Source organism: Mesoplodon mirus (assembly GCF_964341445.2).
Source record: "Mesoplodon mirus genome assembly, chromosome: 15".
NCBI lineage: Eukaryota > Metazoa > Chordata > Mammalia > Artiodactyla > Ziphiidae > Mesoplodon > Mesoplodon mirus.
Window position 1 is genome coordinate 85,650,644 of NC_138991.1, and position 14,646 is coordinate 85,665,289.

At 54.3% G+C, this 14,646-nt stretch overlaps 2 protein-coding genes across 3 annotated transcripts in view; both read left to right on the top strand.

Moving 5' to 3' along the window:
* The first annotated feature begins 3 nt into the window (after nucleotides 1-3).
* Nucleotides 4-5,796, top strand: MRM2 (mitochondrial rRNA methyltransferase 2). Its single transcript, XM_082645306.1, has 3 exons — nucleotides 4-50; nucleotides 1,663-1,952; nucleotides 4,208-5,796. Exons 1-3 carry the CDS (start codon nucleotides 43-45, stop codon nucleotides 4,645-4,647), a joined length of 738 nt encoding a protein of 245 aa, XP_082501432.1. The 5' UTR covers nucleotides 4-42; the 3' UTR covers nucleotides 4,648-5,796.
* The window catches only part of MAD1L1 (mitotic arrest deficient 1 like 1), a 323,431-nt gene continuing 310,613 nt past the window's right edge, over nucleotides 1,829-14,646 (top strand). The window contains exons 1-3 of one of the 2 annotated variants that reach the window (XM_082645300.1): nucleotides 1,829-1,952; nucleotides 9,478-9,640; nucleotides 12,943-13,083. In XM_082645300.1, the coding sequence (XP_082501426.1) occupies nucleotides 9,491-9,640; nucleotides 12,943-13,083 (291 nt within the window). In that variant the 5' untranslated portion in view covers nucleotides 1,829-1,952; nucleotides 9,478-9,490. Of the gene's footprint in view, nucleotides 1,953-6,986; nucleotides 7,095-9,477; nucleotides 9,641-12,942; nucleotides 13,084-14,646 lie in introns of those variants that run through there. The other variant, XM_082645299.1, reaches the window with a different exon arrangement.

Consider the following 14,646-nt stretch of genomic DNA (forward strand, 5'->3'; position numbering starts at 1 on the left):
ACCGGCACTTCCGGTGGCGGCAGCTGGAGCAGGTCGGCGTTCATGGCCGGGTGAGCCGGGCGGTCGGGTGAGCCGGGCGGTCGGTGGGCGCGGCGGCTGGCGCTCAGCCGGCATTTGTGGAGCACCTACTGCATGCCTGTGGGAGGCGGAGTGGCCAGGGGCCTGCCCCAGGTTTCCGGTCCGAAAAGGGGCGCAGAGCCCACCTCTTCCAGGCCCGGAGAGGGTCAGCCCCGGCGAGGTGACTAGGGGAGACCTGCCAGCACGAAGCGCACGGTCGGCGGAGGCTCGCGGGGAGGGGCGGGCGGGCGGAGAGCTGGAGGGGGCTTTAGGAAGGGAGGGGCGGGTGGGGGGGCGCCGCGGGTGGGGGTGAAGCTGTGTAGAGCTCCTCAGGCCTGAAGCCTGAGTGCCAGAGGTGAGAGGTCCGCGTGGCTGAATCCAGGCCGTGGGACGGGGCTGGAGGCCCGCTGCCCAGATCAGGTGGGCTCGGGGCGTGTAACTCCGCTCTCCACGCCTCCGCTGACCGGTGGGATTAGTTCTGGCGCCCAGGACCACCTGTGTCCTCTTTCCTTGAGACTCTTTACCCCTTTTGAAGGCAGCAGTTCTCACGTTATTGTCTCCAAATCTTGTCACCATGTTTTCATGCTGAGAGAACTTTTGGCTGCTAGCCATGGGGCTAATGGCAGCCTTTTTCATCAGAAGAAAGGACGCAGAGCTTCCTCTGTCGGGTTGTTCTGAGCCCTACATGAAGGGAGGTGTGGCTAGCTCGCAGTCGGTAAGCTGTTAACAACCCCACTTCCCCTAAGAGGCTTGGAAATTGCGCTTCGTTCACACACAGGGTGAGTTCAGTTTTTTTAAGAAATGTGACAGGCCGGTCAGACCCTGTACTAGCCGCCAAAGCCGTGGAATTAAGCAAGGGAAGGACCTGTCCTCACGGGGTTTTCTCAGAGTTTCTCAAAACCCAGTGGAAATTTCTATCCACTGGGAAAGAATGTTACTTTCATTAATTTTATCATTTTTAACCAGTCTTGGGGACACTTCGGTTGACACAAACAAGGTCACTACCATTAACGTTTGAGTTTTCCTGAAGAAAACTTCAGGAGAAAAAAAACACCTTTGGACTGAAGGGGAGAGGCCTGCTGGAGGAGCTGCTCCGGCTGCCATAAACAAGCACCCCAGGACGGGCGCCTTACGGAGCAGAATTTTCTGGCTCAGTGTCTGGAGGCTGGAAATCTGAAATCAAGGTGTCAGCAGGGTTGGTTCCTGGGACATCTCGACTTGTAGACGGCCATCTTCTCCCTGTGTCTTCATGTGGTTTTTGCTGTGTGTGTGTGTGTCTGTGTCCTAACTTCTTCATACAAGGACACCAGTCATATGGGATTAGAGCCCACCCATGTGACTTCATTTTGCCTTAATTACCTCATTTAAAGACAAGCCACCTCTTGAGGTGCTGGGGGTTGGGACTTGACCGTAGAGACTTCGGGGGGATATGGTTCAGCCCGTAACACCTTCTCTCCGGCTGTGGGGCCTCATCAAGTCACCTCTCCCTCTTGGGCCACGCTGTCCCATCTCTGAAAACGTGCGGATTGAGCCTGGGGCCCCAGTGAGCTCCTGACCCACTGGGTCTTTGCGATGCCAACCTGCTTGCTCCCTTTTCCTCACCAGGTCCTTGAAGCTGGTGTGGGCTTCCTTTCGGCGTCAACGGTTCCACGCCAGTGGAAGTTGCTTCAAGGGCCGGACCGGCGCTGAGCACCTGTGGCTGATGCGGCATCTGAGGGACCCGTTTGTGAAGGCTGCGAAGGTGGAGAGTTACAGGTGTCGAAGTGCCTTCAAGCTCCTGGAGGTGAACGAGAGGCACCGGATTCTGCGGCCCGGCCTCCGGGTGTTGGACTGTGGCGCCGCTCCTGGCGCGTGGAGCCAGGTGGCTGTGCGGAGTGTCAACGCTGCAGGCATAGGTGGGGCCTCCTGACCACTGTGGTTTACACACAGGCGCTGCCCTCTGCCAGGGGATGCAGAGCAGCTGAGCCGCCTTGTGACGGCACATGCTTCTGCGTGGTTGTTTAGGAGGAATGATACAACACTGACATTTTCAAAATGAGAGACAGGGTAGAAAGGGCTAATGGAAATGAAAGTCACCTCACATCACACCACAGTAGTGCGTAGACTAATATATTGGTGTATATCCCGTACCTTTGTTGCTGATTTGGAGCCTCAACAGAGCTATTTTTTTTCTTTTTTTGGCTGACTGATATGTTGATGTCTTTCCATGACAGTACAACTGAGGCAACCTCAGGGGTTTCCAGGTCCTGGTCCTCGAAGCCCTGGGTTTCCTGGAGGTGCTCCTGGGGCTGCCCGGGGGGGCCCTCGTGGCTCTGGATTCCCCACTTTGGCTTAACTTGAGGGACTTAGCTTTTATCTGTTTTACGTTTAGGGCTTTTGACTAAGATCGTCTATATAAAAAAGTTTCCTCTCACTAACAGATGAACTAACTATGCAAGGCAGGAAACTATGCCGTCCTTTGAAATAGCCGCGTAGTATCCCAGATAACGGTTGTACTGTTGGGGTTTAGCCAGTCTCCTCATCTTGGGCACCGAGGTTGCTTTTGGGTGTGCAGTGCTGCGGTAACGATCCTTGCCACTGGTGTTTCCTGCTGTAAAGTCTGAGGGTACCGCACGCACTGGCATCATGACACGTGAAGTTCACAAAGATCTCTCCCAGACACCTTAAAAACAGTTAAAAACATTTCTTTTGAGCTTAGTGTTTATCAGCTAGGTAAATGAATGAGTCAGAAACTTCTGTTCCTTTTCCCACCACTGAGTCTATCCACAGACCTCCCAAGAACTGATTGTGGTGGTTCCTGTCCCCGTGATTTCTCTTCAGTAGAAGCAGGAAAATGCCGAAGTTTAACTTGTAGGAAGAGGTGGCAGAAGCAAAGAGTGTGTGGATCAAATGGTTTGGGTTCTTTTACTCCCAGAAGTCGCAAAAATGGAACCAAAGCCATTTGCCTTTAGAGGACACTTCCTGGGGCTGTAGTATGTGGGACGTTAAAGGAGACACCAGAAGTGTATAAAATGGGACGAGAGGGCTTCCCTGGTGGCGCAGTGGTTGAGAGTCCGCCTGCCGATTCAGGGGACATGGGTTCGTGCCCCGGTCCGGGAAGATCCCACGTGCCGCGGAGCGGCTGGGCCCGTGAGCCATGGCCGCTGAGCCTGCGCGTCCGGAGCCTGTGCTCCGCAACGGGAGAGGCCACAACAGTGAGAGGCCCGCGTACCGCAAAAAAAAAAAAAAAAATGGGACGAGAGATGTCCCACTTGTCACGGCTGAAAACGGAGGGCTTTTGCCTTTGAAAAATGAGGTATCCTGCAGAATACCCGGACTTCCAATCTTTAGATAGAGATAAAACACCCTGCCCCGTCACCCGTGGAGCAGGTTTTTTACCAAGCCGACTGAGCTACAAAAGAGTCTGTTCCCTTCATGTATCTAGCCTGTGTCTACCCTGGCGTGTAGGGGTGGTGCAGGGAGGGGCCCCCAGGGCTTGTGAAGAGGGGAGCTTGGAATGGGAAGGGAAGGGAAGGGAGGTGGAGCCTGGGGGCAGCGGCCGTGCTGGCAGGAAATCTTGTTTCAGGTGAGGTGAAACAATGACATCTTTTTATTTCACCGCTGGCATCACTCAGATATGGGCAGGGTATCAAATTTTTTTACCTTATTTTGCATTTGCCCGTTTCCCCCCTGTCTTGGCTTGTTTCTAATAGTTTCTACATTGAAAGAAATGGGATTAAACTGCAGAATGGATTTGTTGATCTAATCCAGAGGCACTTTGTGTACTGCTGTGTCATTTTCTGTTGCAGTTTGTCAAGAAGAGTACTCCGAGAGAAAAGCCCTTTCATGGAGAGCAAAGCTCAGGGAGTGAAATGAAATCGGAGATGGTGTCCGGGCCCAGGGTGTGTCCCCAGGTCTGCCTGTCCCCTGGGACAGTCACTTTTCATCTCTTGGCCTCTGTTTTCTCAGAGGTAGAGGGACCACCACTCCCCGCCCCGTGTTTTTGTAGGATGTATAGAAAGTGGGGAAAGGCTTGTGTCCACATATTTGCACATTAGCTCTTTTCCTCGGTCCTGACTTTTTATTTCTATTTTATTATTTTGTTGCATTTATTTTTTGTGGGAAGATTCAGGGTGTAAATAAGTAAGCACATTCACCATTTCTTCTTTAGATCCCAGTGCTCCTGTTGGCTTTGTGCTTGGGGTAGATCTCCTTCACATATTCCCCCTGGAAGGAGCAACTTTTCTGTGCCCTGCTGATGTGACTGACCCAAGAACCTTCCAGAGAATCCGAGAACTGCTTCCTGCTGGGAGAGCAGATGTGATTCTGAGTGACATGGCACCCAACGCCACAGGGATCCGGGGCCTCGACCACGACAGGCTCATCAGCTTGTGCTTGTCCCTTCTGGACATGGCTCCAGAAGTCCTGCACCCTGGGGGAACATTCCTGTGTAAAACCTGGGCTGGAAGTCAAAGCCATCGGTTACAGAAGAGACTGACAGAGGAATTCCAGAAAACAAGGACTGTAAAACCTGAAGCCAGCAGGAAAGAATCATCAGAGGTGTACCTCTTGGCCACACAGTACCAAAGAGGGAAGGGGGAAGGTCTGTGAAGGAATGAGAGTTTCTTCTGCTGTTTCTGGTTCTTTTTCACTGCAAATGTAGCTTGAGCCCTTTCCTGAAGTGTGGCTGGGGAGATCCGAGCTTGATCTGGGATGCAGCAGGCAGGACAAATGGGGGACCTTTTTTTAAGCCCAAAAGATATGACAAAACTATATTCAGTGTCCAAGACATATGATAAAAAAAGTCTCTATAACATGATTCGTGAAGAGGAAGAGATAGGCAAAGATTAAAGCATGAAAAGGCAGACTGAGGGAAGGATAAAGACGCTGGGAGGCAGAGAAACATACACACGGACACCTTTATGTAACTTTCTCTTCATACCCACGTTAGTGTGTTACAGAGAAACAGGCTTCCACCCTTGCTTGGAAACAACCCACAGGTTTCCAGGTGTTATTTTGGGTTTACCGTGTAATGTAGAAAAAATCTGAAGTTTCAGTCGGGGGATTTGTGTCCATCTCTCTGGCGAATGATCTGGAAATACATCCATTCTTCAAGCAGTGAGAGTTCTCAGAACAATTAGGGAAGACATTTGGTATGAATTATGCATGGGGTGGGTGTGGTTTGTTTTTTCACTGGAATTGTTGCTGTAATACTCCCGCCTCCAAAGACTTAAAGGTAAGTGCCAAAGCAAGCAGAGAAGTGGTGTGTTCCTTTATTTCCTTTTACTCTTCCAGGAACTGGATGCAACTTTACAAAACAATGTAGGCCGTATTATTTATGGAATTTCCATGTTTTTAAGTGCATCTTTTGAAAAATTAATTTCTTCAAAACCACTTCCTGGAGGTGTGCTCATCTCTTAAGAAGAGTTTATTGATTGTAATGATGATTAAATGTGTAGACCGAAAAAAAAACGCACCACCTATAAGTTGAGAGTTATGTTTTATTTGGTGGACAAAACAGGACTTAAGCCCGGACACAGCATCTCAGATAACTCTGAGAGATTGCTCCAAAGAGGCAAGGGGGGAGCCAGGATCTATAGGAATTTTAGCAGCAAAGACCAGGTAGTTGGAACATCAAATGATAACTGTTAACAAAAGAAAAGCAAGGGCTTCCTTGGTGGCGCAGTGGTTGAGAGTCCGCCTGCCAATGTAGGGGACACGGGTTCGTGCCCCGGTCCGGGAGGATCCCACATGCCGCGGAGCGGCTGGGCCCGTGGGCCATGGCCGCTGAGCCTGCGCGTCCGGAGCCTGTGCTCTGCAACGGGAGAGGCCACAGCAGTGAGAGGCCCGCATACCGCAAAAAAAAAAAAGACATCTCAAGGAATTTAGTGCTTTTCTACGTTTGGGAAGATGCCAGAGTCGGGGCTCACTTAAATCATTCCTTTGATGTGCACCTCAGCTCTCTGGGGCCAGCGTCCTATGTTTTCTCTTCCTGAGTTTCCTCGGTGTGCCGTTGGGGTGGTAGGGGCGGTGAGGTGGTGGCTGCAGTGTCTGACGGTGGGCAGGCCGTTTCCATCCCGAGTTCCCTGGGCTCACCCTCGGAGGTGGCTGTAGTGGCTGGTGACCGGAACGTCTTTTATTTACTGATACGGCAGGCAGCAGTTTTAGTTCACAAATCCGAAGGATCGCTGGGGGAAGGAATAGATACCCAGGAATCTCCATAGGGTCCTAGGGTAGTCCAGATCACTGAAGTAGGTTGCAGGCCCGACTTCTAAATTTTTGTTTTATTTGCGCTCGCAGTCCGCTAATGCAGCCCAGAGAGCCTCCTGTCCTGCTGGCACCTCCCCATTCCGTTTCTTTCCGGCCACAAAAACTTGTGTTTTATTCTCTGGAAGAAGGGAATTCGGTGCAGACCCTCGGGCGCTTAGCAGGGGGAGGGGAGGAGGAGGGGGCGGTGAGACCCGTTAGTGGACGCAGGTTGCTGTGGTTCCAGGAGGGACCTGCTGGCTATGGGCTGACCTCGCCCCGCTCTGCCCTTGCGCCCTGGAGAACTGGGACCCAGACGACGGCATCGCGCCCCGACAGCTCACAGGGCGCTGGGAGGGTAGCTTAGTAGCCCGGTTTTTCGCGTTTTAGAGGGCCAGGGTAAAGTAAAAAAGGCATTCATTCAGGCAAATACTGTAGTGGCAAAATCTGCGGACTAGTCCGGCGGGCAGGAAAGTTTGGCCCTGCGAGGCCACCGTTGGCCGGTGCTGTTCCCCACAATACGATGCGAGGCAGCCGCCCAGTGGAGTCCTGACCCGCGGAGGCCGGGGCCACCAAGATAGTCCCACGGGCTGGCCTTTGGTTCCCAGCCCTCTCCGAGCGGGGTCTCCTGCGGGTGGGTGGCTATAGGGCGAACACGAAAGCCCCAGGACCCGTTGGTGCGCTGGCCCGGAGTTTTACGGCTTGCCCCGCCCAGGTCTCGCGAGAGCGCAGGCGTACGTCTCGCGATACGCGCGCGTAAAAGAGGGAGATCTGAGCAGCGGCGACGGCGGCACGGAGGCTGAGGCGGTTAGGTGAGCGGCAGGGGTCCGGGGAAGGGGGGTCGGGCTGGGCTGGGCTGGGCTGGGCTGGGCTGGGCTGGGCTGGGGGGCGGGTGCTGAGCCGAATCGGCGGGGTGCGGGCGAAGAAGAGGCTGGGGCAGCCAGCCGGGTCTGGGTGCGGCCGCCGCCCCCTGCCCTGGGGCTCTGAGACGGCGCCCCCTCGGCGTCCCCCCTTCCCTCTTAGACCCCGTCCCTGGGGCTCTTACCGGCGCGCCCACTGTCCGCGTGCTCACCGGGGCCGGGGTCCCTGCTGGCTCGCCTCTCCGCTCCGTGCTCTGTCCTCCGAGCCTGGGCGCGTCCCGTGCAGCCCCCCAAGGCTTCCTCTCCGAGAGGAGCAGCTGGAAATGGCCAGGGTTCGAGGGGCGAGCGAGGGCCGGGGCGGAGGCGGCCACGGAGGAGAGGTGCTTCTCCGCCCGGCCTCCGGGAAGAAGGCGCATCCCCCATCCCCCGCCGCCCCCAGATGGCCCAGTGCAGAGAGAGGAGCTCTTCCCCCAGTCCCGGCCTTTCGAGTTGACTGCACTGTCGCTCGCACGTCTTCACTTGAGCAGTGTGGGAGTTGCCACTCCTTTATTTTACAGCTAAGGCAACCGGTGGGAAGACGGGAAGCGCCCTGCCCAGAGCCGCACTCCTGGCAGCTAGTAGGACGGGAACTTTCATTTGATCTCTAGTATAAGTTAGGAGAAAGCAGACAAACGGGTGGTGAACTTAGGCCAGCCTAAGTGCCCATGGCGGTGTGAAGTGGTGTTGCCGGGTGGGGAGCATCCTTGTAATTTCTGTAGGTGCCCTCAGGTGTCCTTTTGCCAAGGAGGGCAGTCGAGAGGCGGCGTGCTCTGGACTCCCAGCTCAGGGGTTCCGTTGAGAGCAGTTCGCGTTCAGTGAGTAGACTTCTGGAAGATTTGAGTGTCTGATAGAGAGGATGGAGTTTGAGCTTTCACCTTATCGCTTGCCTTACGGAGTGGTTTAGTTCCAGGCAGGTGAAAATGGGCGCGTGCTTTTCATTCTGGTGTATTAAGTGCATCAGCTCTTGAGAAGAGGGTGTATTGGCTAAATTTCCCATCATGGGATGGAAAGTATGGCCCTGGTCAAACGGGAGGATTTGCCTTCCAGAGCAGAGCGCTGCTGCCTGGCTCCACGCGGGCCTGTGAGTGCCCCTCCCCGGTCTCTCTTATAGCCCATTTTCCATTTGTGGAATGAAGGAGAGGTAGAACAGCGGTGTTGTGCAGCGGAGGAAGCGATGGCCTACAGAAGACAAGGGCCCTTCGTGCCCAAGGCCAGGTTTCTTGTTAAGTGTGAAATTCAGAATCAAACCAAGCTTCTTCACCTTTTTGAGGGGGGTGGGTGGGTTGGGGGCAGGTGTCTTCAGTCTAATACTTAGGGGAAATCAGTGAGAGCTGGCTGCTTTCCTCAGGGGAACACAGTGTGCACCTGTAGGAATTCACACCTGTTGGCTGTTAACTGTGCCTAGGACACTTCCACACCTTCTGACCGGTAGACGGCTTGGTGTGAGGCTGTACTCAGCCCAGGGTTGGGGATGCATGTTCTTTGCTGCTGCCTGTCCTCGGCCCTTCACACATTGGCCTGCGGAGCATCCTCGACCTTTAGAGCCAGACAGACCCAGGTTCCAATCTAAGTTCTGTAACTTTCGGAGCCTCATTTTCTATCACCTCTAAAAGAATGTGTAAGAAGATCTCATTCATCTGCCCACTGTGACGATTGCTGTGTCATGTGTTAAATTACAAGCAAAGTGATAGTCAAACTCAGCGGCAGTAGCTGTGCCATCTGCCATTTGGAGACTTCTTTTGGGCCTTATAACCCTCACAACTGTGAAAAGTGGGGTCCTCAGTTTACAGACGAGGAGACAGGCCCAGGAAGTCCTGGTGCGCGGTGAATGGCAGGTACCTCTCTTTGTGGCGCCTGTGGCTGAACATAGTAGTGATGCTCGTTAACGTCTTTGTTAACCTCTAGTCAGCACGGCCGTGGTTGTCCTCCTTACTGCACTGTCGTGGGCTTTGTTTCTGATTCCCAGAAGCTAGGCTTTTTGTGATTGCTTATGTGGGAGACGTGCCACCTGACTGCCGAGCGCCTTATCTTGGGAGCCGTCTGTCTGTCCTGCTGGTGTGCAGGTCAGCACTCTGACGGTCAGCAGCTTGGTGGTCTCCGTTTCTTCTCTGAGAAATTGGCAGTGAGGGCTCCCAGCTAACTCCAGAGAATGTGGTTACTGTCACGGGAATATTACAAGGGCTCTGGGAGAGCATTAGGGGAGTGGGCCTGCCCAAAGGTACCCCTGCCCGGGCAGCTGGCAGAGCTGATGGCTCATGAAAAGGCTCCCTGTGACCCTTCCCTTGTTTTCCTCCAGAAGGGAAGTGGCCATGGAAGACCTGGGGGAAAACACCACCGTCCTGTCCACCCTGAGGTCTTTGAACAATTTCATTTCTCAGCGAGTGGAGGGAGGATCTGGACTGGATGTTTCCACGTCTGCCCAAGGTTCTCTGCAGATGCAGTACCAGCAGAGCATGCAGGTGAGTGGTGTGTGTCGGGATAGGGGCCTCTAGGTAAAGACACCTGCTCTTAGGTGGGGCTGGTTCAAGTTCCAGACGGTGCAGGCGAGCGGAGCGGTTTGTGTCTGGATAAGGGCCTCTACGTACAGAGACTTTCCCTTAGGTAGGGCTGATTCAACTCCCATATAGTTGAGGCAGGTGAACGCTTTCTCAGCCTAGAGGCCAGCTGGCCATCCCCCACATCTCCAACGTGGATAGTCATGGTTTTGGAGGATAGCCAGAGGTCATGGTCTGGCCCTGAGCTGTCCTGGCTCAGAAGCCTGGGATAACAGCACCCCCAGAGTGGGTCCGGTGTTCAGCATTGTGCTGACGCTAGCGAGCCGCAGCCACTAAAGGTAGGGTTGGAAGGCCAGTTTGTTCATTTAACCGAGGGAAACAATCCCAAACCGCCTGGGCTCATGACCACTGGAATTGTGTAGCCAGCTGCCGGCTCCCTTGATGGTGTAACACACGGGAGGGCTGTGTTTTAAGCACAGGTTCTTGGTCAGCCCGGCAGGAAAGGCAGGGCAGTGAGTGAAGCGTTGGGCATATGACAGTCTCAGGCTGTGGGGGCCGTTTGCACATCTTCGCTTCAGTCTGCCATGGCGTGATTTTTATAGTTTCACTTTGCTCGTAGTCTTATTTCACTTTATTCCAAGTTCTCGGCAGTGCTCGCTGTGGACACGGTTGTAAAGGCTCAGGTCTCCTGAAGGCCTTCAGGTTCTGAAGAGTCGTGGGGCCACTGCTAGTGGGGGCAGGGATCGCTGGGTCCACATAGGGAGGGAATGTGGTGTCTGAGCCATGTCCAGGCCCCTGCCACTGTCAGGGCTGCATCAGGTGATCTCTGGCTTCTCTGCTTGCATTCCTTCTCTCTTGTCAGCCTTGCCTGTGTTGCTGCAGCCTTTCTGCTATAATGTCCTGTGTCAGACGAGCCAGTGGTTTCCTGTCGCTCTGGGAGCCCTGATGAGTCCATGCCACGTTTGCTAAAACAGAGGCTGGTGTGTTTGTATGCATTCGTTTGCTGAATCGTTGAATTACTTACTATGTGTTTGTTAGTGGGCTAAGTTGCTCACTGCCCTTTTTTTTTTGGCAAGGACTGTTCTTTATCCTGAAATTAGGTCATTTATATTTGTTTTTGTTGTTAAAACACCTTTTTTTGAAATGGTGGTGGTGATAGATTATAGGGGTTTTTTTTTTTTTTTTTTGATCCTTGCTCACTGGCAGAATATGAAGTTGGCAACTTTGGTCTAAGAAGGTTATAATTTTATTGATGCAGATGTCTGGGAACTTTTGGCCTGTCGGAACTATAGAGTCTAGAGTTTCCAGGGTCCCTAGTTCTCACTCACCTATGACCTGAAGGGCTTCCCCAGTTGGGAGGTCAGTAAATGAGAGCTGTGGCCAGAGTGAGCTGGTTAGAGAGCCGCGTGGCGCGGGACCTGCCTGGGAGCCCTGACCTTGGACGTGTCCTGTCTCAGGACTTCAGGCGGTGTTCTGTCGCTTTCCTACCATGCCTGGCAGGTGAGGGAACAGAGCAGCTGCAGGTCTGGGGAGTCTGGAGGCAGAGAGCAGTGTCTTGCCTACTAGTCCCCTCCCCTGCTTTATTTTAAGGTTCCTGTTTCTGTGTGCAGGTGTTTATAGTCTGCTGTGCTACGTGTCAGTATTGGCTTAAATATAAAAACATGTTCAGTGACTTTCCTTCAGATATAGTCAATGTTCCAGGAAGATGCGGCCAATGGATGTGTGTCTCTGGGACTCCCATGTGGTACCCACACCCTCGGAGCTGGGGTCCCGCCATCCTCTGAAGAAGCTGGGCCCTAGCTGCAGACTCAAGAGTGAGACTAGGAAGACTGAGTTTGGTGGAGGGTAGAGTTAGGAACTCCCAAATGTCAACAGGTGGGAATTGAAATGAGAGAAAATATCAGAGGGGTAAAGAAAGTGTGGACTTTGGCCTCCGAAGCATGTGGGGGAAGGGTGGAGAAAATGTCTGTTCTCTGGCCTGGGATTTCTCACACTTGGCATTGTTGACATTTTGGGCTGGATAATTTTTTGTTTTGCAGGACATTCCTGTGCATCGTGGGATGTTTAGCAACATCCCTGGCCTCTACCCACTACCTGCCAGGAGCAAACACAGAGTGTGCACTGCCCCTTCTTGTGACCATCAGTTGTGTCCCCAGACAGTGCCACATGTCCCTGATTGAAATGAGAATCACTTTCTATAGCCCAGAGCATCTCGAACTTTAATGTGCATATGAATCACCTGAAGATATGTTTAAAAGGAAGGTTCCAATTTGGTATCTGTGTGGTGTGACCCGAGACTGCATTTCTGTTAAGTGCCCAGGAGATACTGTGTTGCTGGACTGCAGGCCGTTCTTGGGGGCGTTGGGCTCTAGCCCCCTGAAGACAAGGCCCTTGCAGTCGGTGATTCGGTGGCACTGTTGGCTGTATCTTCTGAGGCCCTTCAGAGCTTCAGTTCCCCCTTATTTACCTACCCTCTGGGGGACGCAGACTTCTGAGATGGGCCCCAAACTGCTGGCCCCGGTGGACTGCAGTTTCTCCCACTTAATCAAACACTAACTAGGTGTTGTGGCCCCATGGTTCTGCAGATAGAATTAATAGCTCCAATCAGTTGACCTTAAGGTAGGGAGAGTACCTGGGTGGGCCTGACCCAATCAGGTGAGTCTTTAAAATCTGGGTCCAGAGATCAGACAGAAGTCAGAGATGCAGAGCAGGAAAGGGATTCCACAAGTGTGAGATTCTCCCTTTTGGCTTTGGAGGTGGAGAGGGCCATGTGGCAGGGAATGTGGGCAGCCTCTGGGAGCTGACAGCAGGCTGGGCCTTCCAGCCAGCAAGGAAATAGGAGCGTGGAAGAGGCTCCTGAGCTACAGGGGAGAGCACAGCTTGCCGACTGCATGGATTTTAGATGTTGAGACCCTGACCGGAGAAGCTGGCTGTGTGTGCCCGGCCTTCTGACCCATGAAACCGACAGCCAGTATATGGGCGTTTAAGCTGCTGCGTTGGTGGTAGTTTGTTACACGGCATAGGAAACAAGCCCTCACACTGTCATCTGAAAACGCACCTTCCCCTTTCGTCCTTTGTCACCTTCTCTTGTCTTGCTGCCTCCCTGCACCCCTTTCCCACCTGGGGGCCCGGTGTTCCTTCCTCCCCAGGGCTGAGTGAGGGCCTTTCTGGGAGCAGGTGCTCGGTGAGGGAGCGTTGAGTGAGCCCCTCGCCTGTCTGATGCAGCTACTGAGGACCTGTCTTTCCTTTGCACGTGACCCGGTCAGCTGGAGGAGCGAGCAGAGCAGATCCGTTCCAGGTCCCACCTCGTCCAGGTGGAGCGGGAGAAGACACAGATGGAGCTGAGTCACAAGAGGGCCCGCGTGGAACTGGAGCGGGCGGCCAGCGCCAGCGCCAGGAGCTACGAGGTGGGCTCCGGCGGGCCCCCCCAGAGCAAGGGGGGGCGATGCGTGTACCTGCCAGACCGTGGGGAGCAAGAGCGCAGCCAGCGGCCCAGGTGCCCTCCTCCGGGTGTCCAGGGCCTGCCTTCTTAGGCCTCCTGAGGAAGTGGGTCTGGCCTCAGGTGTGCTGTGTGTCCCCGAGGAGGGCGGCACGAAGGGACGGCTGCCCTGCCACGTCTGCCCGGTGAGGTGCTGGTGGGCATTCGTCTCCGCTGGCTGCCTGGTTGCCCTCTCTCTCTGTGAGAATTGGGATGGAGGTCTGGCACAAATGCCAGGTGGCCTGGGGGTGACAGGCCTTGAAAGTCACTGGCTTGCATAAGAGTCTCAGGTCCAGGCTGGGTCTTGCGCAAATGGTTATAAGGCCTCAGCGCCAGGAACCCCAATCTCGGGGGCTGCTTCATGTTGCCCTTGCCTTACCCAGGGCAGGCTAAGAAAGCATAACCCCCTGTTACCCAGAGGAGATGCTAGGTTTTTACTTAGTGCATAAATTCCATGCTTCCTTTGCTTTGATTAACAGCACTTTGCCAGGGTTTTTCAATAAGTGTTGATGAGTTGTGGAAATGCTGCCAAGATTCAGGCAGAGCGTTGGACCGGAAGGTCTCTGGCCTCTGTGCTTTCCCTGAGGATGGATATCTGGCCCCATTCTCACCTTACGTGGCATAGTCCCCCTCTTTCCTAGTCCCTGTAGAAATAGCTGATGGCTTCGGGGGTGTGATGCTGACTGGATGTCTTTGACCCCGCTGTGCAGGCCCGTGGCTGTGGTGTGTTGTGTGGACTCAGTAGCCCAGGATGCTGCAGGTGGGGTCCTGCTGCCGCGGCACTGGCCCTGGTACTGCTCAGTGTGGTGCTTCCCTGTGCAGTGGGGCTTTTGCCCATGTTCTGGGTTGTCCTAGGAAAGACGTCCTGGGGGAGCCGGTGGGAAGAGGAAGAGGGAGAGGCCATGGGAATCTGGCAAGTATCGAAGTGAGTCACTGACAGTCTTTCTTGGGGAAATCCAAGGGTACAGGGCTGACCGAGCTTAATCCTGGGGCCCCCTCGCTGAACTTGCGCCTTCCTCTTGGAGAGGCCTTTCCCCACTGCCCGTGGACTTGGCTGAAGATGGCCCTGGAACCGTCTGAGCCGGTGGTTTTCAGATTGTCCCTTTGAGCTTTGGGTATCTGTGAAGGTTTTTCAGGGACTGCAGTTTGGTAGTGGGTGGAGAGGGCAGGTGGGTGGGAATCTCAGCCCTCCCACCTGGAAATACCTGTGAGATGGTGAGACTTCAGTGTCCAAGGTCTGGGGACCTGCCTGGACTGCCCCACGTGCACTTGGGACTGGCAGCCTGAGGAGAGATGCCACGTCTTGCCCTGTGACGTGCTGGCCGGGTCCCTGCACAGCCACAGCACCTCACTCCTGCATCTTGGCAGGTCCCCAGGCTTCAAGGCCTCCTGGCGGTTTGGAGGCTGTACTCGGGGTTCGTCGCTCCCTTGAACCCTGGATCAGCAGGAGGCCGTGGCCCTGGCCGTGCTTTTATTAAGCTCCTCCTTGCCG

What these genes read in the sequence shown, in the direction of transcription:
- MRM2 (XM_082645306.1), top strand. An exon ending in TGTCAACGCTGCAGGCATAG is followed by an intron (nt 1,953 to 4,207) that starts GTGGGGCCTCCT and finishes TTTCTTCTTTAG; the next exon opens with ATCCCAGTGCTCCTGTTGGC.